Genomic DNA, 23,371 nt, shown 5'->3' on the forward strand with positions numbered 1-23,371 from the left:
TGAAGAGGAGGGCTAGGAAGAGGGGCTCGCTGCCGCTTCTCTCGGGCGCTGTGTGAAGCCCCGTATGGTACGCGGTCAGCCGTGTGTCCGGGGGCAGCGCTGCTACCGGAGGTCGGTGCTCACGGTGTTGTACTGATTGGAAGGGACGTCTGGAGACCATCCGGTCCAGCCCCATGCTAAAGCAGGCTCATACAGTAGCTTGCACAACGAAACATCCTGATGGGTTTTCAATGTGTCCACAAAAAGAGGCTCCACAACCCCTCTGGGCAGCCTGTGCCAGGGCTCTGTCACCCTCAGAGTAACAAAGTTTTTCTGCATGTATGTCGGTATGAAACTCGCTGTGTTCCAGTTTGTGCCTGTTGCCCCGTGCCCTGTCAGTGGGCGCTGCTGAAAAGCATCTGGGATATTTGCCTTGTCTCTGCTGCTGGTTTGGGAGGTTGAAACACAGGGAAATTGGGTCATATGCTCACATGTTAAGTCACAGAATACGAGATGTAACTTCAGGTTTCTGCTTAGCAATCCAATCTGGACTATACCTACCCCGTGAAGACAGGCTGATGGAGCTGGGCTTGTTCAGCCTGGAGAAAAGAAGGCTGCAAGGAGACCTTGTATTTAAAAGGCGATAATAAACAGGAGGGGAATCAACTTCTTACTTGGGTAGATAGAGACAGGACGAGGGGGAATGATTTTAAGCTCAAGGAGGGAAGGTTTAGATTGGATGTCAGGGAAGTTCTTTGTAGTAGGAGTGGTGAGGTGCTGGCACAGGCTGCCCAGAGAGGCTGTGGATGCTCCAGCCCTGGAAGTTTTCAAGACCAGGTTGGATGGGGCCCTTCAGCAACCTGATCTAGTGCCAGATATGGAGGATGGAGGTTGGTGGCCCTGCCTGTGGCAGGGTGTTGGAACTTGATGATCCTTAGGGTCTCTTCCATCCCATATCATTCTATGATTCTGTGATTCTATGACTATTGGATTATTTTTTTTTTTTGTCAAAAGTAAAAAACAACTGCCTTTCTGCTCTCACTTGATCTCTTTTTCAGATCAGTTTGCCTCATTATATTTTCCAGAAGTGAGGTATAAACAGCAACAAGAGTTGTCTGAGTGTACTTAAATTGCCTTCCAAAAGTCGATTTGAGATGTCTAACTGCCAATGCAGTGGTATGATCTAGCAGTGTAAATGACAGCTGCAGCTCCCATATAGTTTGGTCAGTGCTTCCATAAATATGAAGAGAATGAAGAGGCCTGTTTAATTTTTCACTTCTTCTTTGTTGTTGTTTTTTTTTTTTGTTTGTTTTTTGTATGTTTTTCTTTTTTTCAGATTCTTGTATTTCAGGATTTATCTGTGAAATTTCCCCAAAAAACAGCAAGTTTGCTCAATTAGTGAGATTTACCACGTTAGGGAAGTGAATTAGATTCTTGCCATTAGCTCTGATGCACTAAATGTGCCCAGAAGGATAAAGCTGCTAACATGATTTTGTGGGGCTATTTAACTGCGTATAAAGTTTGGATCATAGGGGTTCTTATAAACAGTTTCAGTACGATGGCAAACAACTACTTAAAAAAAAGTTAACATAACAGCTTAAAGCATTCATTATGAAATATTAAGAGCATTTCTGTTTTAACTTTCAAAGAGGTCTGTAAGGGACTTTTTGCATGTCTCCTGCTGTCAATTTGACAGTCTCTAAAGATCTCTGAAGATAACAATTGCTGTCTTTTGATAGGGAGAGCATGAGCTGGAGCAAGTGTTGAAGCCTTCTGCTTCCTGTCTGGCAAGATGCTTGTTTAGAAGGGAGAGAGGGGAAAGCAGTTCATATGAAGTGTAAAGTTGTGTTGAGGTGAACTATCAGTATTAATTAAAAGTTATTGCATACCCACGACCTAAAAACAGGGTCATAAATGATAGTCTTGAGTAGCCAAGCACATTTTTGAAGCAGAAAAAAAGAAAAAGATGCGAAAGAAAACATTGGAGGAGAAGACAGTGTGACAGCAGGTGTTCAGGTCTTATAATTTGCATGATCATGAGGACATGGCAATGTTGTTCATGTTAGAATGAGTGCAAGAGTTAGTTATGGAATCTCAGGGTAAGTAGTAGAGGGAGATGCAAGTATAAAAAGCTTGGGCAAAGCTTTGTCCTTTCCGACATTTTGCATATTTCTGTTGGATTTTGGCCTTTCAAAGGCTATTGTTGATACAGCAGCTCATCCTCTTGTCATTTTGTGTACCATTTTTGGTTGTGACAACTATAAATCAATTTTGGTTGTGAATTCTTTTCTCTCCCTGCTCCCCAATATGATCTCAGTGTAATTGTTGAAAATCCTAGTTACTATTTACATAAACTGATGTTTCTGTCTGTACAAGGCTTGCTTTTATAAATAATTCTGTGTCTGAAGCTTAGCAGAATTTCTTATCTCCTGGAACATAAAGTATAAAACTCTACACACAGAATCCTTGTTTCTTAGAATACCTACATGTTATCCAAGCAAGTTATGGTTAAGCACAGAGAAGAAGGAGCAGAAGCTGAAATGTTTGGGACGAAATCACCAGCTGATGTGAACAGTGCAGACAGGGATAGTGTAAGCAAACGCACTTGAAAGCTGTGTTCACAGCAGAGGAGAAGCAGTTAATCTCAATTGTGGGTCTGTATCAGAGAGGACAGTGGTAAGAAAGACAAACATGATTCTTCTGTGACCCAAGGCTGTGCCAGTGGAGCGTTGCTTCTAACAACAAAGTTTGTGACAACTTTGGGGAAAGAGGCACCACTAGTTAGGTGGGCTTTATTCAAAAATTATGCAAGATGATTTATTGTTAAACACATTGTTAGAGCAGGTGCCCTTTATTTATTTTTTCCAAGCAATAGCTGTTGTAACAAGCTTGTAGTTGAAGAGACTGAATTTGGTGTGAGAAGTCATGGTTCTTGTTAGCCTAGCTGATAATGTGTCTAGAATACAGGCAAACTTTTGGGCACGTGGACTTTTTTTGGATCTGAAATTGAGCAGTAACTTTCAAGCTAATGTCATCTATGAGGTTTTGCAATGGAAATAAGCAGGTGACAACTGCAAGTTGCTTTTTGTGGTGGAGCTGAGCTTAACATTGAATAAGAAGGGAATAAAAAAACTTCTGGTGAATTGAAGTACCACTTACACTTAGGACAAGAGGGAATGATTTTAAACTGAGACAGGGGAGGTTTAGGTTAGATATTAGGAGGAAGTTTTTCACACAGAGGGTGGTGATGCACTGGACCAGGTTGCCCAAGGAGGTTGTGGATGCCCCATCCCTGGAGGCATTCAAGGCCAGGCTGGATGTGGCTCTGGGCAGCCTGGTCTGGTGGTTGGCAACTCTGCACGTAGCAGGGGGTTGAAACTAGATGATCATTGTGGCCCTTTTCAACCCAGGCCATTCTATGATTCATCCCTGCTTTCTGATGTTTCAGTGGTCCTCTTAACAGTGCTTAATGGTTAGCTATCTGCTGTTTGGTTTTCTCCCCAAAATTCTTTGGGTGTAAACTGTATTCATAATGTTTTGTCTCTCATTTCTAGAGTAACAATTCCAAGATGCAGAGGGGTACAAGAATCTCATTCAGCTCTGTGAATTCCTCTCTCTCATCTCTGAAAAACTGCCAGTCTTACATAAATACTGGAATGGATATTGCTACCCACGTTGCCCTTGACCTGGTGGAAAATTTCAGTAAGTAATTCCTCTGAGTATATTCTTTTGTATTGCATCCTGAATTAATCCTGGGCCTGCATACTTTGATTTATTTATAATCATCTGTCTTCATTGTGAGATCTGTTGCTCTTCTGGTTTTACAGTGTTTTCATTCCAGTCACCTAATTGTCTTCAATAACATATTCAATGAAAATAGAAATACCAAGCAAACATTGTTTCAGCTTTTGTAACACCCAAGACTAATTACGTTCCAATGCTCGTTATCCTACTACTTTGTAAAAACTTCAGTATTGCTGACCAAGATGTAGAAGACCTCTTAGGGTGAATAAAATGACTTTTCTTTCTAATACTACCTCCTTGTGTGTATTTTATTTAATGTTCATGGCAAGACTTTAAAAATGCTAATAATTCTGAGTACAGAGCTTGAGACACTTGTTAAGGGATGTGACTTTTTAAAATGCTGTCTGTTTTCCTGCTGAGAAGCAGGCTCTTCAAGGGTGCTTCAATTTGGACATGTACAAACTGGAATACCTTAAATCTCTCATCTCTTCTAACAGTCTTGTCCTTGCTATTTCACAGTAGCAGATGCAGTGTAAAGTTACTTTTCGAAGACCAATATTGTCTTTGAATACCTCCCGTTTCGCTCCTTAGATTTATGATAATGTCTTCACTGGGGAGAAAGGGGAAAAAAAAAGGTAAAACTTTAAAGCTCCCAAACTCAAAAACCTTTAATCATGAGTGTAGTGTGAGAATCCTCAAAGAAAATAATAGAAAAAGTCATTCATTAAAATCTTGCATTCAACTGAGCGGAGGTTTATGTACAGTCAAAACGAATGCTTCTTTGTCTAGTTTGATAGTTCTCTCTCTTACCTTTTCATCCATATTGCTATCAGAGACAATTGACATGCTGTTTCTGAATGGAAACTTGTCTTAACAGTCAGCTGGGGATTCCCTTTGTAGTAAAACGAGTATAGCCAGTTCTGTATCTCTCTGCTTGGGCAGCCACCTTCTCTCCTACTTTGCCATAAGCTTCAGTATCCATTGCATTCATGTTTGGAGGGGTGAAGGGCAACTTAAGCTTCACAGTGTAGGTTTGCTCTGAAGGTCTGTGCATTACACTCCTAGTAAATTTCATTGTCTTTCTCTGTCATGCACTTCTCGCGTGTGAGTCCTCATTTACAGCCTTGAAGTTATGTTGCCCACTTCATTCAGGAACCAAAAGGGCTTTACTTAATACATTGTCTAGAGGTAAAATTACTCTTGATGCAATTAGCATGGTCATTATTACCGTTGAATTAGATTGTGTGACTGGAAAACAGCTTCTAGACCATAACATTAATTTTATTTTAGCAGGGGAAGCATCCTGTAGAATCTAGGATTATAAAGTTCTAGGGTTATAAAATAAGTCCTTTTAACATTCTGATGTTGTTGAACATAGTCCATCCCATTCTCTACAGTAAAGCTACTACAGACTTGTATTTGAAGTTTAAAGACTGTATAGTTTAAATGTGGTCTGGTGTTATGATGTTAATGTTTCACTTGCAGTAATTGTTGTCTTCACTCCTTTTCTTAGCTGATTTATGTGCATGTGAACATGGAACAAGCAAATAAGCAAAGCTCCATCACTTCCCTTTTACAAGGTTTGATTTTCACTCCCTTGAATTTGTGAAGGTCATCTTCATCTCCTCCTCTTGGGCTTCATTTCTTTTTGTTTACACAGTGCCATCAGGAAATACACAAAGTTGCTGCGTATGACATACTTTTAGTAAATACACACTGTGATATTTTGGATTATTTTTTTTTGTTCATTTGTTTTTTTGGGTGGTTTTGAGTTAGCATCATCTGGTCTGCTAAACTTGGCTGTCCAGCTGATTAACATGTGATAAGTTCTATCTCCATAAAATTGTAACCCTCCTATCCTGCTTAGCCTTCTTATTTTGAGGCAAAGTATTCATTTAATTTTGAAACAGCTTTTGATAATATATTTCTGCATTCTTGTTCCTGTTCTATTTGCAGTTTAATTTCCAGCTTCTGGCAGGTTTCATTGCTAGGCTCTGTAGTGGCAAAGAATTCTGTTGTGATTATTGTTTTATTTTAGAAGCACTGCTGCTGTGAAGGTATCTTGTTCCTTTGGAACTTCACCTTACATAGCTACTTTTTGGGAGTAGCACTGGGCTAAAATTGTCTTAGGAAGGACATGAGAGAAGTTGGATTTACATGTGAAGGCATGCAAAGTTTGTGAAGTAAGTGCTGTCTGTTTCTTCTCTTAATTGCTACAATCCAAGAGCCTGATTCTGAAATCATTTACTGGTAAGCATACTTACTAAATAACACACAGAAATGTTTGCTGGACTGGCCGGTGTTTAATGAACCAGCTAGTAAATCAGGTTGTTTTGTTTTGTTTTGTTTTTTAAGGTCTTACTGGATCTCTTTTCTCTCCTAGATTATAGTAGTGGATTTGCTCTGGTGTTGTATTTGAGATGATTTGTGAGCAGCAAACACAACAAATCTTTCCACCCCTAAAAAAAAATTGAAGGATGATTCATGAAAGAGCCTTCAGAGATCTAAATAAAAAATAATATGAAGAAGAAATATAAATTAACAAGTATAAATTTTCTTGGATGTATTTTAAGTGTTTATATCTTGTGCCTTGAGAGTGTTTCCCTGTTAAGTAAAAGTAGCTTACTGCATTTTAACACTGTCGGGCTGGAGAATGCTATTTACTCTCTGACATGCTTAGTGAGAAAGCATAACGAGAATACTTCTGAAGAATGTAGAAAGAAAAACTTGGTGCTTCAGTACATCTGTATGCGCCTAAGTTATAAAGCAGCCAGATGACTGTTCAGGTGGAGTGAAAATCAAAGCTCACTAGGGGGCAGGCGAAGATAGGAAGTAAGCAGCGCTGCCATTAGCATTTTAAAAAGCGCGGAAAAGAAATTCGCCTTTACCTCTCTGTTGATTTGGCCACGATCCTTGAGCAGCCTCAAGCCCTCTCCAGTTAAACCGTCCAGAGAACAAAGAACTTACAGTGGTTGTGGAAGCTATAAACCCTCTTAGAACAGTTGTGAACTTCAGCTATTTAAACAGATGGTGGTAGTGTTAGGTGGAACAAAGAGGGAGTAAATCTGCTTCTTAGGTCATGAAGCCCAAAGGGTTGCTGATAGGAAGAGGTGCCAACCTGGGGGCAAGAATTGACTCGGGATATTCCATGATTTATAGTAGCCTTGTAACCTACAGTAACCTTTCTTCAGAGGATCTCAGATGGTTTGCAAGCACGGGCAAAGCCTCTCAGCTATTAGGGAGGTAAGCAGTAGTTACAGGGATTAGCCTGCCACTGTTGAAATGAAAATCTTTTGGGTGAATAAAGACTGCTGTGTAGAAACATTGAAACTGCTTAATAATCCAGAAGAGAGAAAGTTTTCCTCCAGCTAATTTAAAAGAGCAGAAAAAAAAACACAACTGGAAAATATAGAGAGGAGTTTTGAGTTGGATGTCGGGGACATCAGATTAAAATTGTTTACTCGTGGATAAATACAATAGCTTTTTCATGCCCTTATGTTGACATGTGCTTTGAAAGTTTCAGAACAAAATCAGGCACTGGGTTTACATTTGAATAGAAATTTCCTTTGGAGAATTCCACCTATTGAAATGAACTTATCTTTTTTCTTAGCATCATATTTCCCTTAAAGAAGCTGCCCTCTTCCTTCCTACTGACTCACATCAGTCCTTTTGAAATGGATTTTATCTGTTACTGGATGAAGGTGGCATGGCTGCAAGCCAGTGTACATACTGATGCTGTGTTGCTGTAGTTGAACTTAGTCTCAAAGCTGCAATAAATATCAGTGTGAGAAATCTAGAAAAGTGAGGGAATCAGTTTAACTGATGGAAATAACAGCTGAAATGACTTTGAAGATATAAAGATTTGTAGCATTTCATCATGTTTCTACATTTTGAACTGTGGACCAGAATGTACCAATTAATCTAATCCTCTGCATACTGGGATGCGTTAATTTTACTTCTTTCTGCAAAATAATAATCCTAATAAAAACAGTGTTTACCCATTCCACAGGAATATTGGAAGGATTTAATACCCCAAATTTCTAAGCAGTTTCAGTCATCTCATTTATACACATAATAGATATACATATAATGTCTTGACATTTGTTTGCAGTCCACAGTCATAAGTTTAAGGTGATTTCTGTCCATTTAACCATTTATATTGTCTAAGCATCATATTTTTCCCCTTTTTCAAAAATAACACTGTGATATGCAAATGTTTTAAAATGTTACTACATAAAAGGCCATGTAAACAGCAAAACAGGCTGCACAGACTTGGTTTAAGTGTGTCCTCTCTGTACTCAAAATGCTTTTGGTTGTTCTGTGGTCCAGTCCAGCAAAACACAGAAGGAAAGATTACATCTAAATTCTTGAGTGAGCCTCCAAATTTCAGAGTGCTCTGCGTATTTTAAAGTGTAAGCACATTCTCATCTCCTTTGGAAATTTGAAGGTGGCATTATTTGCATTTGCAACTGATTTCTAACAAAATCATCTAAGCTCTGTAATTTACATATTTTAAAATTTAACCTCAATCTGTTGTTTGAGCTGTCTGTATGTGATTGAAAAATGCCTCCTGTTAACACCTCTGCACACAAAGAACAGCTATTTGCACTGCTCGCTTCACTTCTGTAAATGGCTGAACTGTCTTTACCTAAACTCAGAATCTTCTCTAGAGGTAGAAAGGGCATCCATGTGAAATATTGGATATAAGCAAATATAAGGATATAAGTCTTTTTCTCTGTTTTTTTGAATTGGTATAATGTGCCATATGTATTGTCTGATGTGCTGATCGTGATGTGAATGTGCCATCACAAAGACAGACATCCATTCCCAGTTCTGCTTGCAGAATTCGGATGTGAATTCTGCCAGTTTGCTAAGGATGGTGTTTTATCTGTCTCTTTGAAAGCAGGAGAACTTTCTCAATAATATGGGACTATGAAGTACACAGAGTTGTAGGTATCAGAAGAAAGGCGACTAATTCATCATCATCTCCTGGCTTCCTGCCCAGCACTTGGCTATTTAAATGGATAATTGAGGGGTAATTACTTTTGTCTCTGGTCTGGAGCCAAGGCCATGTGGAGCTGAAAGGAATGGCCAAAACAAATTGGGAAATAATTGGAGGGACAGGAGAGTATGCTAACTATGGACAAGATGATAAATACAGATAAGCAGAAAGTGTCTAAAAAGCATTTTAAAGCATTAGCACATAGGGTTTTGCCTAATTATATGAACGGTTTTCAAGTAGACAGCAAGGTAGTTCCTTAATGTCTAAAACTTTCTTCCAACTACACACTGCATTCCCACTGTAAAACGCTGAGGCCCTGGACTGTAGAATAAATGGATGCAAAGCAGTTATTCCACCTGAACTCTAATTTATTTAGCAGGAAAAAAATGAGCTACTTCTTTTTTTCGCTCAAAAACCTGCTTTAAAATGTCATGGCCAGCTGCTCATATGGCTGCCTGCCATCTGTCCAACGCAGCAGTGATCTTCCTGTCAGCATCTACGTGAGAGCTCCTCACCCCCATCCCCTCTGCTCTCTTTTTCCACGCTCTGAAGGATTTTTCTGCTCGCTGCTCTGTACAGGGCAGCCCTGTGGGACTTCCAGAGTGTTAGTGATAGTATGCTGTGGCATGTGCCCTGGATTAAGTTAGCCCTTTGCAGCTCTGGCTCTTCCTTCCTGCTTGTCTACTCTGTTTCCTATTGCATAACCTCCTCCCTCTGCCAGAACAGCTTCCCTCAGTCCTGGCTGCTCGTCCCATTTCCCTGTTTCCTTTTGCTGTCTCTGTACTTCAGTGTGCGATGGCTTCCTTTCACTGACTGCTTTCTATTCACCAAATGGCTTGGGATCTGCTTGTGTCTTGATTCCTGTTAAATACTAGTCTGAAAGTAGTTGGTAATGTAGGATCTTTTAAATGTGGCTTTAGATCTGTGAGATTTCCTACTGCACTTCAGTTTCTCTTGTTGCTGTCTTCAAGTGGAGTTAAACAGGAATCACTCCCAACGCTGCTGACCCTTGTTGGCGCAGAAGAAGTGTAGAGAATACAGACGTACAGGTCAGCCTAGCACTGTGAAATTATTGGCAGCCTTTTAATAGGTAGTTGATTCACAGAGTTCTATGGAACATCCACTATTTTTACATGCAGTGTCTTGCTAAAGGTGTTGCAGCAACCTATAACAGAAAGACCTGAAGATCAGAAGTTCGTTCATCACTGAGAGCAGGGATCATTTCTGTGGAGATTTCTCTGTCTTAGAACTGAAACTTCTGCTTGGAATAGTGCAAATTCCATAATAAAGATGGAATGCCTGCCTGTGTTTAATTAGATAACAGTTTCGTTCAGCTGTTTCCTTTGTCCTTCCTTTTCTAGCTTGTTTTCCACTGAAAATTCACGTGCAGTGACTCCTGCAGTGTCGTAACATGAGTCTTACCACAGGAGAAGTTCTTGTGTACGAAGTGACCGTGATTGATTGTGCTGGGATCCAGAAGTGATCCCACTGAAATCTGTGCTCCTAAAATTCTCGTACTCTATTAGTTTCCGTGGTGATAGAGATAATTCATAAAAATAAGCAAACCAAGGTACATGTCCTTAGAAAAGGCTACAGTTTATTGACTAGAATGGCACTTTGCAATCTGCTTGATTAGAAGGCGACATGAAGGTCTGCTGAATGAGGAAATTAGCAGGACTAAACTTTGACTTGTTACCCTACCTGTCCTTGGCCTGGGAAGATAAGCTGTGATATGGTGTTTTCTCCTGCATCCTACCTTTGCATATGAATTGTGCTTTTGTCAGACTGCTGTCTGCCTGTGGCCTTACAATGGACAAAACTTTGGTCTGTGTTCTAGGGACTGTGCACGAGGAATCAGGTCTTGTTTTTCTCTAGCAAACTGCCATACATGCACATACATCTGTTAAGATACTCCTGGGAAGGAAATAGCAAACAGTTTTATATACTCTGCAGGAACAGTCCATTACATCTTTATGGATACAGAGCAGCAATCTTACCTGGATTTGAAATCCCCAAGAGTGTGCCTCAGTCTGTCAGAATTTACTTTGTCTTTAGGCTAGAGGAAGGGCTGTGGGATGTTTTTTCTTCGTGGAGATCGCAGCTGCAGTCTGTCAAAGTCCATGCTGGAGATTAATGGCTTTTCACTGACAATTGCTTAGAAAAAAACTTTTCTAGCTCTGTGAGAAAGTATGGTAGAAAATGGAGACTCATGATCCCATTAAGTTGAGCAACCTTCAGTGCGAGCCTCTACCAGAGGCTTTGTTGGAAGCTGTAAGAGTTCCCCCAGTGTAGAAAGCTGTTCCTTGGGGAAGTTTCTGACCCTGCACATTTATCTTCCAGAAGCTGTTTGTTAAGGGGTCTGCTTCATTGGTACACCAATGTCTGTGGTACTAATTGGGAGCAAGAACAGTGTGGGCACCGAGTTGACTTTTTTCCTCTCGGGAAGGTTTTTTTCCCTTGTTGTTTAAGGTATAATTGTATTTTTGGGGTATTTGAGATAAAATGCTTCAGATTCCCTTTCTCAAGAATAATGTGCAGTTTTTCTTTCTTTCAAATCTTGCTCTTGAAATTCATCCTTTAGGAAATATGTGTCCTATGTTACATTGTGCTTTGTGGATTGTTTTGTATGTATATAACCTTTCAACTAGCAGTAAGGAAGATACATGTGTTTTCTTGAAGTTAAATGGCATCACTGAAGTATTTCTTCTTCAAGCAGTTTTATTATTTGGAAACTGAAAGGACCGGCTGGGTTTTTGTACAGTAAGATAAAAAAAAATACATTTTATGCATTATGCTCTTCAATCAATATTCTGATAAGAGAATATGGGTTTTTTTTGTTTGTTTGTTTTTTTCTTTTTAACTTACTTTTGTGTCTCAGTAATTGCAATGGAAAAATGACTTCCAGCAGAAGGTGCTGAGCAGACTGATGAGCCCATTGCTAAAATACAGTTTTGTTCTGAAGGCTGTTCTTCAGAAAAGCTGTGTGAAAAATGTAAATTTGGAAATACACCTTGTTCCAAAATCTGGAAAAATATGACTTGGAATGGGAGATTTGAGCTGTTTTGTATTTACCCTAAAACCACCCTGACCATCTTATAGGGTGGGAAGAAATATACAGGCTTGTTATTATTTTCTGGCTGAAATTTTGACTGTAAAAAGAATGCAGTGCAGTGGGGGGAAGACGGCTGTGTTAAGCAATGTGCTCCTGTCTCATTGCCTCTTTTTGCTATTCTTTACTCTGGGAACTGAATGCATACACCTATCTTTGTCTCTCAACTTTTTCTTGAAAGAAAAAGAAACCCATTAGGTGGCAGCAAAGGCTTTCCTGAGCCCTTCCCGTTACTCATTCACCTGCTGTGGTCAGCAGCAGCTCTGCAGGACTTCATTCCTTCAGTGAGTTTAGAGGTGTTGGTGCTGTATCATCATGCCCTTGCGTTTGGTAATACTAAAATATAAGTGGAGGATGAAGGTTAACAGTGGAGAGAGAGAATTAGTACAATCAGATCATAGATTTTTAAAGCTGTTTGAGACCAGTGTGAACTACCAGTCTGATTTCCTACGTAGCACAGATCTTTGCATTTCATCCAGTTATTCTTGCCTGAAGCTGGTATGCTGTGGTTCAACTGGAGAGCATTGTTCAGGGTGAAATCCAATCTCAATTTAAAGCTAGCTGGGTAACTGTCCTCAATGCATTCCCGTGGAGCTGTGGTACACTGGCAGCTTGCACTTGAGCAGAAGGTCTTGCTTGGGACAGTCTTGTTTTTATCATAAAATCACAATTTTTAATTCTCAGGTTTCAGCAGGTAGTTTTCTCATGGTGTCTGTTTTCAGGTACATACGTGCACATGTATATATGTATGTTTGTACCTTTTTCATATGAATTTTCTAACAAAGTGAGTAATTTTCTCCCCCAAAGGTCACAATGAGTTTGGAGTTACCTGTTGGTTACCTCATGTACCCGTAGTCACTATAAATTTCTCTGTGTCTTAGACCCCATAAATTCTCAGGAGTTTGCAAGATAGATCATAAGTGGGATTTAAATGCTGTATAGACCTTTTTGCAGACCCTCTGCCCACCAGTGATGTTAACCTTCAGAGAATGAGCGAGCTTATGGCTGTAAGTTATATGCTTGAAATTGCTGGGTGAGGTTCTTTGGCCTCTACTATGCATGAGATCAGAATAGATGATCCTAATGGTCTTTTTCAGCTTCAGAATACTATGAAATACTGCAGAGGTCTTGTGTGGGCTCCTTAGCACAAAGATAAATCAACCTCTTTGAACAAAAGCCAGAGAGGAATATTTTATCTGAATAATTTACTGTATGAAAATATTCTCTGTAGTATATTAATCTGTCATTTTCTTATCGTCATATTTCTGCCACAGAAATATGGCAATAAGAAAACGCAGCTAGATTCTGTTTAAATGTAGAGGCATACAGTATATATAGAAAATAGTGTGGGCTTTGAAAAACCCACTCTGAAAGCTTTAATTTTTATCAGTTTGAATAGATCAGAATTTTATTTTCAGTGATCTAATTGTCTGCCTAATTAACTAGGCAGGAAGGAAGAACCCATGAAAGTTTAAACACATAATATATGTGTGGTTGTCAACATTCGGCAGGATTAAGTAAATAAATTTTTTTTTTTTTTTCTTGATTCTTTCATTAGGGAAAGGTTTATCTAAGTTAAAAGTAAGCTGATGTGCTTAGTGCTTCTTAGTGTTTGGTCAAAGCACTAAGGAAGCCCTGACATAGACATGAGCATTCTGAAACCATCATCCTGATCCCCTACCTAGAGTCCATGGGCACTAACCTCTGTTTTTCTTTTTTCTTTTCCTTTCTTTTCTTTTCTTTTTGCTCATCTCTTCAAGAATTCAGGGACTCGTGGCTGTGTTTTATAGCCTTGCTTTTCTGATATTCAGAAATAATTTTTCTATCAGTGCAGGTAGAATTAATTAGGAGGTTTTTTTAATATTTTCAGATAGAAATAATTTATAAAAGAAAACTTAAAATTTCACTCTGACTCAAATCCAGGTTCTATGACATATTTCCAATTACACCAGTGTTAGACAGCATACTGACATTCTAGTGAAAAATGATTATAATATGCACTGATTAAATTTGAAGAATTTAAATGGGAATGTGTGCTTCATCCAGTCAGAATGACACACAAGACTTGCATTTTTCTTATGACTGTTGTCAGTGAACGCCCATCTGAAAAATGTCAGCCTCTGTAGGACAGGCAGAAATTGTTTGCCTGAACTGTAGGTTTAGAATATTTTTTATTGTAATTGCGATAGATTTTTTGTTTCCCTTCTTGTATTTTCATTTTTCTCAGGAAAAACAAGGAGCTCATAGTAGCATTATATGAAAGGGACAAAACAACTGTGATGCTCCAAGTGTGATTTTGCTGAGCCCTTAAGGAACAACTGTGCTCTCAGACTGGTGTTGCCACTGTGTGGCCTTGGGCATGTCATTCAAGCTCACCAGGCATCAGTTTCTCTTTTTAAAGGGAGATGTCAGGAGAGTTTGGAGATGTATTAATGTTTGAATATAGCACACTCCCAAGTAGATATTCCCTTCTGTTGTTTCTTGTGTCTTGTACGCTTCTGAAAATAATGTTGCAAGAATCCAGAATTTCAGTTGTGTGTGATGGGAGTAGGTGGTTGGAAAAGGTAAGAGCTAAGCAGCCACCAAAAAACTATGTTTGCAAGGGGAAAAAGGAAGCAGAAGCCAACAGCCTAGCAAAGATGTCATCTATTTTTTGGGATTTAGCAAATAAGAAGTATCATATTTTCAGTATTCACAGAATCACGGAAACACCAAGGTTGGAAAAAACCTACAAGATCATCCAGCCCAACCATCCACCTATCACCAATAGTTCTCACTAAAAAAAAAAAACACAACACTTTTGCATCTCTGAAACATGCATAGGAGATTAAAGTGAAGATTTGCACTTAGGTTAGATTTTTGAATGGATCCTTCAGACATGCCTGTGGGTGGATAGCCTAATTTTTTATTAGTGGGTCAATAAATAATACAATGTCAAGAGAAAAAATAATTCACTGATTCAAAAATATGCTACTGAAACTGTTTAAGGAAAAAAAGAACAAAAAAACAACGAAACAACCACTGAAGCCGGTGGCCTAGGAAAAAGTCAGTTGAAGTGAAAGACAATCTATCTTATCTCTGCATATGTTGTACTCTAGTTGATAGAGAAACCTGTAATTCTACATTATCTTTGTTTCAATTTTCAGCCGCTGAACTATGGCTTTGTTTGCTTACCAGAGCCCATTATGTTAAGAAATCTTCAGGATGGTTGTGGTAGGTCATGAGCAAGACACCTTTAGCATCACTTACTGAAACTAGCCACATGAAGCTGCTTTAGTCAGTCTTGATGTAAGTTATGCTTTCCAGCCTCTGAGTAATCTGTGTTGCTCTTTCTTTCAAATACCAAAAGAGCTTATTGAAGAAAAATGCAATTAGCAGGATTTAGTCTTGTTGATCTAGAAAGACCCTAAATTATACAGCATGTGCCATATAAAGACAAGAACACATCTGCAAAGTTGTCAGCAAATTTGTACAGGGAACAATCCCTGTACCTCTCCTTCAAACACTGAACAAATGTCTGTCATTCATCAGGGGCATCGTAAAGCACAACTGTCTGTGCAGGACACACAGCAATAGCCAGACAGTCTGCTGTCATTCACGCTGCTGACCCAGACTCTATTTTAGCCAGCGTTTGGGTTAGGTTAGTTCCCAAACTGTGCAGTACACAGCAGTTAGTATTCATGACAAGAGAGCTTATGTCTTACTTCTGTTGTTGGTTCAGGTTTTTGCGTGTATTAATTGATTTATTCCAATAATTTATTGGAATATTTATATATTATTATATATTATATAATAAAATATTTATTCCAATAATGCCAGTAAGAAAAAGGCCATAAACCATTATAGAGGAGGACATGAGAAAGTAGGAGGTGACCCCCAGGAGTGCGATGACCAGGAAGATATCACTTGCTAGTGAAGGAATCTAAAGCAGTAAAAAAGAGCGGAGATGGGGAAACTGGTTGCACAGGAAGAGGAGAGGAGCAAGCAGTAAAGAAATGCATTGTGAAGGAGAAGAGAGGTAAGAAATAAAAAAGCCACAGCAGCAGGTTTAAACAGGACAGTACACTGATTGTGCTCTAAATGACAAAAGATTTTGAAATGCTTTCCTCGTGCTGTTTCTTGTGTAAACAACTTCTTTTTCCCACAAAACTCTTACGCTTTTCCAAAATAGGAAGAATAGTCTGGCATATAAATTGTAGGAGAACAGGTTCATAACTGCGAATGAATCGCAGAATGGCTGAGTTGGAAAGGGCTTCTGGAGGTCCTCTGGGTCAACCCCTGCTCAAAGCGGAGACACCCAGAGCAGGGTGCCCAAGACCATGTCCATTCAGCTTTTGAATGAGAAGACAAATTTGTCTTTTTATCAGTCTAAATTGGACTTACTGAGGATATATACATGTGTGAATCATGTTGATTTTCTGACACTATCAACAAATGCTATAGTGTTCTGCAATAGCTATATTGCAATGTGCTATAGCATTCAGTAGAAAGTGACAATCTCAAACTGCTCCATAAATTACATATAATGAACTTTCTTATTAAAAAAGACTTAACAAAAGGAGCCAGCTGGCTTAAGGAGAAGGTGGCAGATAAAAAGAACACAACTCAAAGAAGTGTTCACACATTAAGGAAGTATTTTAACAGGCTTTCCCCAGACTGTAAGTGGGAATGGAATTATACATTGCATGTAAATGTCAAGTGACAATAATATCTTGTGAGTTAAATCAACCTTGTAAACTCTTTCCTATTTTTTTAAGCAGATGAATAAAGTTTAACTTGTGATTTCCTTACTAATCATCTTAGTAAGCAGTGGGTGAGTAGACTTTTTCTATATGGGTAGATTAATGTGACATTTCCACAAGACTTTTTCTTTAAAGTTTATTACTTGTGGGTGTGAATCTAATTCACAGCTGCTTTTTGAGTGAATTAGGTATGCCATCACTCATTCAAATTCTGTATTTCTTTAGTATTTTTAGATTCATCTTTTATCTGCTCTTTATCGGAGGTGTACAGTCTGTCCCAGTGTCTCAAGTTAATCTGTTATTTAAAAATGAAAACTTCTCTTTCACTGAACATACCTACCTCAATGCACAGGTTTGGCCCAGTCACTTTCATAGAAGACCAAATTAAAATTAAAATTCAAAAGTTTATTAATATAAGGGCGAGTGGAACTTCTCAGAACTAATACATTTCAGCCACACAAATCTCAAGGATAGTGATACAGTTCTGGATTTAATTATTTTGTAAGCACAATGTCTCATAGCTATGTGACAGTTTTCCAATTCTGTTTAAGTACTGAACAGAGGGAGCCTTCCTGTATCTGATACTGAATATTTCCACAGTCAGTCTCAATTTATATTCCTATTAAAAATAAAACAAAAGAAAAAAAAACACCCAAACCACACCCCTTAAGTGCCACTAGGCTCAACAAAGTCATTTCTTTTCTCTATCAACTAACAGGGTTACTTAAAAAAAAATACTGAGATCATGATCTGCAGTGTACTTTAAGCCACAAAACAAATTCCTGTTTCAAAATCATTGTGCCTGTGTTAGAGACCTGGGCAATAAAGAATTGCATTGTTCTTTTTTGCACAGAGATGTGCACTTTCCTTCTGTTAACAAAGCAGCAGGTCCTCCCAGCAGGAGAAATTCTTGTATGAAGTTGGTGAAAAATGAAATTCTAGCAATGGAAGGATTTTGCTTTGTCACTTACCAGTATGCAAGCAACAGAATGAATGCCACATACCTGTGATTCATGCCAGAAAGGGGAGATCTGCCAGAAGAGATTCACAGAAGAGGCTTAATGCAAAGGAAGCCTGCTAGAGGCAAAATGAATTTCTGGTTTTCATTGTGCATAGAGTTTGTGACCACACTTTGCCTTTGCCTTTTCTATGTAAGAAGATTAGGTTGTGGATTGTTTTTTTGGTGGTTTCTTTTTCTTTCTTGTTCAAGTCATGCTGGGACTCTCAAAGCCCTAGCTTTGATGTTGCCGCATGGTTGGCGCTTCAAGGGTACCTTATCAGTGTGTGACGCATGCTGGATTGGATGGTGTTGGGAACATCTCTTGACCTTTGCTTATGTGAGACACTCGTGTTCCAGGCTTCTGTAGTCCAACCTCGTTGGTGTCCTGTTATCAACAGAAACAAGAAAATACCCAAAGCATGTGAATCTATCGATGTAACAGCTAGCTTTGGAGAGGGTACTGGTTTCTATTTCTATCAACCTTCTCAAGAAATGGTCATTTCTGAAATTCTAACAGATCGGTGTTTCTGATATTAAAAACAAACCCTTCTACTTACAACTGATTATGAAACTGATTTATCTCTTGTTTATTCCAGTGTGTGTGCAGACTAGCATCAGCTCTGTGGTAAGATGCATTACCACACTGTCCATAACGGTGTAGCCTGCCAGCCAGATTTTTCTGAATATTTTGAGCATACAACTTTGTCATTTTTCCACCTTGCACTGCTTGCTGCTGCAGCTGAGGTAAGGCTGGTCCCTGCTGGGTAACTGCAGTGTCCACTCTGGCAGTGTCTGGGACCACTGATAAACTTATCTGGCTTCTCAACTCAGTAGTGCCAGAGGTTGTTGAAGCAGAAGAACTTAGAATGGGAGACTGTGTGGGCTCAGGGGAAAGAAATAGTCATGTTTGAAAGTCTCTAATCAAAATATTTGACATTTAAAAAGCAGACATTTTGGCATTTCTCCTCCCCCAGCTGTTTCACTTTAGGTCAATAATGTTAAAATTTTAATGCTGGAAGAGCATTCATTTGTGTCTGCGTGATGCTTTGCAGTTGGTTGTGGACGCTTAGCTTGAATTTTGAGTTCTTTTTGTATGGTAACTATGGGCACAAACTGAGCTGAAGTAAGGCAGTGCTGGGTTGTCTGTCTTGAAGTGAAAGGTTCCCCTGAAGTGAAGGATTTTCTTCTTCTTACTTTCACGTATGATATCTTCTGCAACTTTTATTCCTACACACTGCTATTTGAGCCTTGCTTGTATTAGAAAGCACAACGCTGAGATTTACCAGAACCAGTTCGTTGACTCTCTCATGCTTTTCTCTGTGTCCCAGCCCTATTTTCTGGCCAAGCCATTGACATTGCATCGTGTGACTACAATTTCTTGTGATGCTACAGGGCGTGTGTCACGTCTGTGCAATTAGATTTGGAAACTGATGTATCTGCTCCAGACTCGGATGTTATGGTTGTTTGAGCCCAGAACTAAGGTAATGGCATTTACTGAAACATTATATTTGATTTAATAAGCTCTGATGAGGGCTTGCTAGCTTATACTCAGAGCTAGGCTGCCTCCAGTTCTGGACAGAATGTAATGTATCTGAACATTTTGAAAGTCGTGAGTGAAAAAGGTTTATTTTCCTATCATTGCTGCTCATTGTTTCTCATTTCCTCCCATTTCCACAGAAGTCAGTTTAGGATGGAAGAGTAAGTAACTATTACATTTAGTTTAATGGAAGATGCAGCTTGAATGAGCTTCTCTGAGTTGAGAGCTATAATATTAATTAACAGAACCCAAATTTATTTTTTGAAGATCCTTATGGTATTGTTTACAGTTGGATAATAAGAAATATACTTTTTATTAGAGACAGACTTGCACTTCACCCCAAAGTACTTTCACCTGTCAGTGCAATTTAAACTAAGAGAAGAATCAGTTATTCACAACAGAAAGCATTAATTGTTGACTGGTAAAGAAAAAAGGGCAGATTATATCAGTGGGACTGGCAGTGTGCTAGCAGAAATCCTGTGTTAATATAGAGGAAATTGTGCTTCTTAAAAGAAAAATCCAATATGTTGTAAATGAAGAAAATGATCTTGCTGATATTCCTTTACAGGGGAGGTGTTGGATGCAGCAGCTTGTGAACTTTTTCTGGAAATTGAAAATACTCTTACAAGTCTCGAAATAAAATTGTCTATTTTAAGTAGCAGTTTCAGAAAGTGTTCTGAGGGATCAAAAAAGAGCAATTATTGTAAGGGGGATCGTAGAATAACATGAGTTGGAATTGGCCCATAAGGATCATGAAGTCCAACTCCTATTTCCAGAAGAGAAACTTTTGTCCCAGTTTTTATCTTGCCAATATCAAATTTAGAAGGGAGAAATTGGGTAGAAGGACAGCAGTGGACTCTGGTTTTCAGTCTTCTCAGGTGTCCTATATCTTGTTCTCAGGAAGGCTGGGTCAGCAGTAAGCAGCTCTGGGCTTTGAGCTCTGTGGTCTGAGGCAGACGTGCCCACGCCTCCACAGGCAAGCAGCTGGTTAGTCATAGGAGAATCCTTTCCCACTCTAATTATTAGTGAATGTTGTTTTCAGCCTCAATTTCGACATATGTTGAAATCCACTGAGAACAGAAGGGTGTATATATATGGTTATGAAAATAAAAGATTTTAGAAAACTTTATTCTATGGGAGTTTGGCCTGAGATTTCTGTGTGAAGATAGCAAATAAGTACACGTTGTGTTTGCTTAGAAAAAACAGGTGTGGTTCCTTTATGTATTTCTTGGCAAAGAAATGGCTTAGGAGATTATCCCCCCCTCCAAGCTTCACTCTGCACAGTTTGCCACCTCTCAAGTGTGCTGGTAGAACTGTTTGCATATCTGCACTTTAAATTCAGTTATAGGAATACTGTTGTTTTGGGGGGGCTTGCTTTTGTTGTTCATCTTTTGTTCTGGGGAGGACATAATACTATTTTTGTCTTGAACTGCTTTGTTGACTGAATTTATTGTATGACTGTGTGAAAAGTTACATTGTCCCAGCTGCAAGAAACAGATCTCCTTCAAAGAACCCTGCCAACCTCAGCCATTCTGATACCAGAAAACTATCACAAGATTGTGAAAGAGAAGAGCTTGAGATGCATCTCCAAACTCTTGTGTCTCATAAATGCTTTATCCTCCTTTCAGTGCTCCTATCTACTAGCTAGACTGTCTTTGTTAACTTTAAATTGGTTTTCTGCCAAACCACATAGATGCTAGTTGGTAAAATAAAGATTAATTTCACCATGTCTGTGGAATTTAGTAAGGGGTGTATCACAGAATTCAAAGGATATCCTGAGTTGGGACCCACAAGAATCAAAATTTGAGTCCAACTCCTGCCTACACATAGGACCACTCAGAATTTAAATCCCATGTCTGAGCGTATGGTCCAAATGCTTCTTGAGCTCCATCAGGCTTGGTGCTGTCACCACTGCTCTGGGGAGCTGTTGCAGTGCCTGAGCAGCCTCTGATGGGTGACCTTTTCCTAACGCCCAACCTGAACCTCCCTTGATGTAGTTCCATGCCGTTCCTTTGGGTCCTAAAGAGGTGCTGGTCAGGACCAAAATAGCCTGATGACTTCATGGGCCTTAGTATATTGTCAAGAAAGCATCCATTTTCATTTGAGTAAGTGTTCTTCTACTACCTGCCTTTGTGTCTTGGTACCATATGTATGGCACCCAGTGTAGAGGTTACAGTAGTACAAAATATGTACGTATGATACAAGGACTTCTGTTTCTCTGCCACAGTAAACTATGTTTACTTGTATGGAAAATGTCTTTTTATGTCTTTTTATTATTTGTGTCTCTCAGTCTAAGTTAAACTCTATTTCATAGTTTAACTAGATAGTTGGATTTTATTCAGTAAAGTATGTCAGCTCATGTTGGAGTGTTTGCTAAATCAATCTCTCTGTGAGAACCCTGTTTATTTCATTAGGTCACAGTGTCAATAGGAGTTAGGAGATGTTGTCCTTTCTTATCTGTGTGGATACTATGGCAGAAATACTCGGTAAGATAAATCTTCATTACTGCTCTCAAGTCTGAACTGCATCATTGTGACTTTTTAGCCTTCCCCTCATAATCTTTAAGAAAAGTAAGCATTGTAAGGAAGTAACTTTCAGAAGGACTGCTGGCCTAGTTCTACTGGCAATGAAGTTTAAGGAGTTTCACGTTGAACAAAAGTTTCATGATTACTTTATTGCAGAATAGTATAGAAAGTTCATCTTAAAAGTGGTTTGTGATACTGAGTGCCTCAGCTTCTCTGTGCCCATTCTGAAATGACTGTTTTCAGAACATGTGCAACGCCCACTCCCTGAAAATGCTGGCCTCTTGAGGTGCTTCAAACTGGGCATTAAGAAAGGAAACATCATGCGTGGTCCATTTCTGTTAAAATTCTGACTCTGCAGTATAATGTACTTGGGAGTCATTTCCATGAGACTGGCAGCAAACTCCTGGGTCGCTGAATCTTGTCACTTCCCATTTCAGACAGTCACAGCCTACAGGGAAATGACTTGTAATACAGGATGAGTTTTCCTGTCAGGAGCAGTTTGTAATTTAACAGATGCTCTTGGCTCATCTTACAGATTATAAAGAAAAGAAAATTAATCAGAGAATACTGGAATACTGGCTAATTGAAGAGGTTGTTTTTTTCTTCCCCCCCCCAGTCATTTGCTAAATAAAATAAATGTTTCAATCCAGACTGGAAACCAATACCCTTTCCTCTGCAAAATAAAACCTTTGAAGACTTGATTTAGGTAAAAGCAAAATGCTTGATTGCTTGATGATCTGAAGCTAAGTACTGTAATTTGATTTGAAGTCTTTAACAAAAACCAAATAGAAAATAATGTGAAGTTTTAGGAACCATTCACAGCTGATATTTCTTTTGGAACCACGGGCACAGTCAGCTAACAGTTTTCCTTTGCAGTTACTAGAGTCTTGTCTCCCATTCACCTCTCACTTTTCTTCTCACTAGTCAGAATTTTTTCTTTGATAGAACATAGGGAACTTGGATTCATGTTCCTTCTTTGCTTGAGAAGACTTGAACTGGTATTTGTAGCTTTGAACTCACTTTCATCTATTTTCCAGAATAATGGTTTAGAGATAAAGGTTGCTGGATATCAAGGAGTATTACAGAACAGTTGAGGTAGGAAGGGACTTCTGCAGTTTGTCTCCTTGCTCAAGCAGGGCCACCAAGAGCTAATTTCTCTTTCCCTCATGGATATTTCATTTTAGAAGACATACCAACTTTTCACTGAAGCGCTGAGAGGTGAAGGTATAAGTCTGTAAGATCACTCTTACACCATCAGTTTGTAACTGTGTGTGAAAGCTTTCTATGCAAGTGGAATGGCTTCATTGGAGAACAGTGAGGGAAATGCAGCTCGAGATACACTGCAGAACAGTTAAGGCATTTCCTGAGAAGCTGGAGCTGTCTTTAGGACTGATTTCAGCTGTAAGTAGCTTCTGACTGTTCAATGGCAGGAAATTTTGCAATTACTGCCTTGAGTTCCCTTTACTTCACCAGTTGTCATTCCTTCTCTGGTTGTTGGCATTCTGATCAGCAGTATTTTTTTCTTCTCTTACTAATAGCAATGGTTAGTTCCCTACCCAAAGGTCTTCACTGACATTGCCTGGACTTTCCAGTTTCAACCGTTTATTTGGTTTTCACATGAGGACACCTACATTCAGGAGATTAAATTAGTTTTCTGTGGCCTTCTGCTGTTCCTGTCTATTGCTTCTAAATTCTGTGTGGTTTTTTTGTTTTTTTTGTTTGTTTTTAACAAT

General features: G+C 39.1%; 1 protein-coding gene across 2 annotated transcripts in view; it reads left to right on the forward strand.

Moving 5' to 3' along the window:
* The first annotated feature begins 3,511 nt into the window (after positions 1–3,511).
* NSMCE2 (NSE2 (MMS21) homolog, SMC5-SMC6 complex SUMO ligase) overlaps positions 3,512–23,371 on the forward strand; it is a 125,557-nt gene continuing 105,697 nt past the window's right edge. Inside the window, exon 1 of one of the 2 annotated variants that reach the window (XM_010709295.2) lies at positions 3,512–3,681. In XM_010709295.2, the coding sequence (XP_010707597.1) occupies positions 3,549–3,681 (133 nt within the window). In that variant the 5' untranslated portion in view covers positions 3,512–3,548. The remainder of the gene's footprint in view (positions 3,682–23,371) is intronic. The other variant, XM_003205277.4, reaches the window with a different exon arrangement.

The sequence above is a fragment of the Meleagris gallopavo genome, chromosome 3 (genome assembly GCF_000146605.3).
Source record: "Meleagris gallopavo isolate NT-WF06-2002-E0010 breed Aviagen turkey brand Nicholas breeding stock chromosome 3, Turkey_5.1, whole genome shotgun sequence".
Classification (NCBI taxonomy): Eukaryota; Metazoa; Chordata; class Aves; order Galliformes; family Phasianidae; genus Meleagris; species Meleagris gallopavo.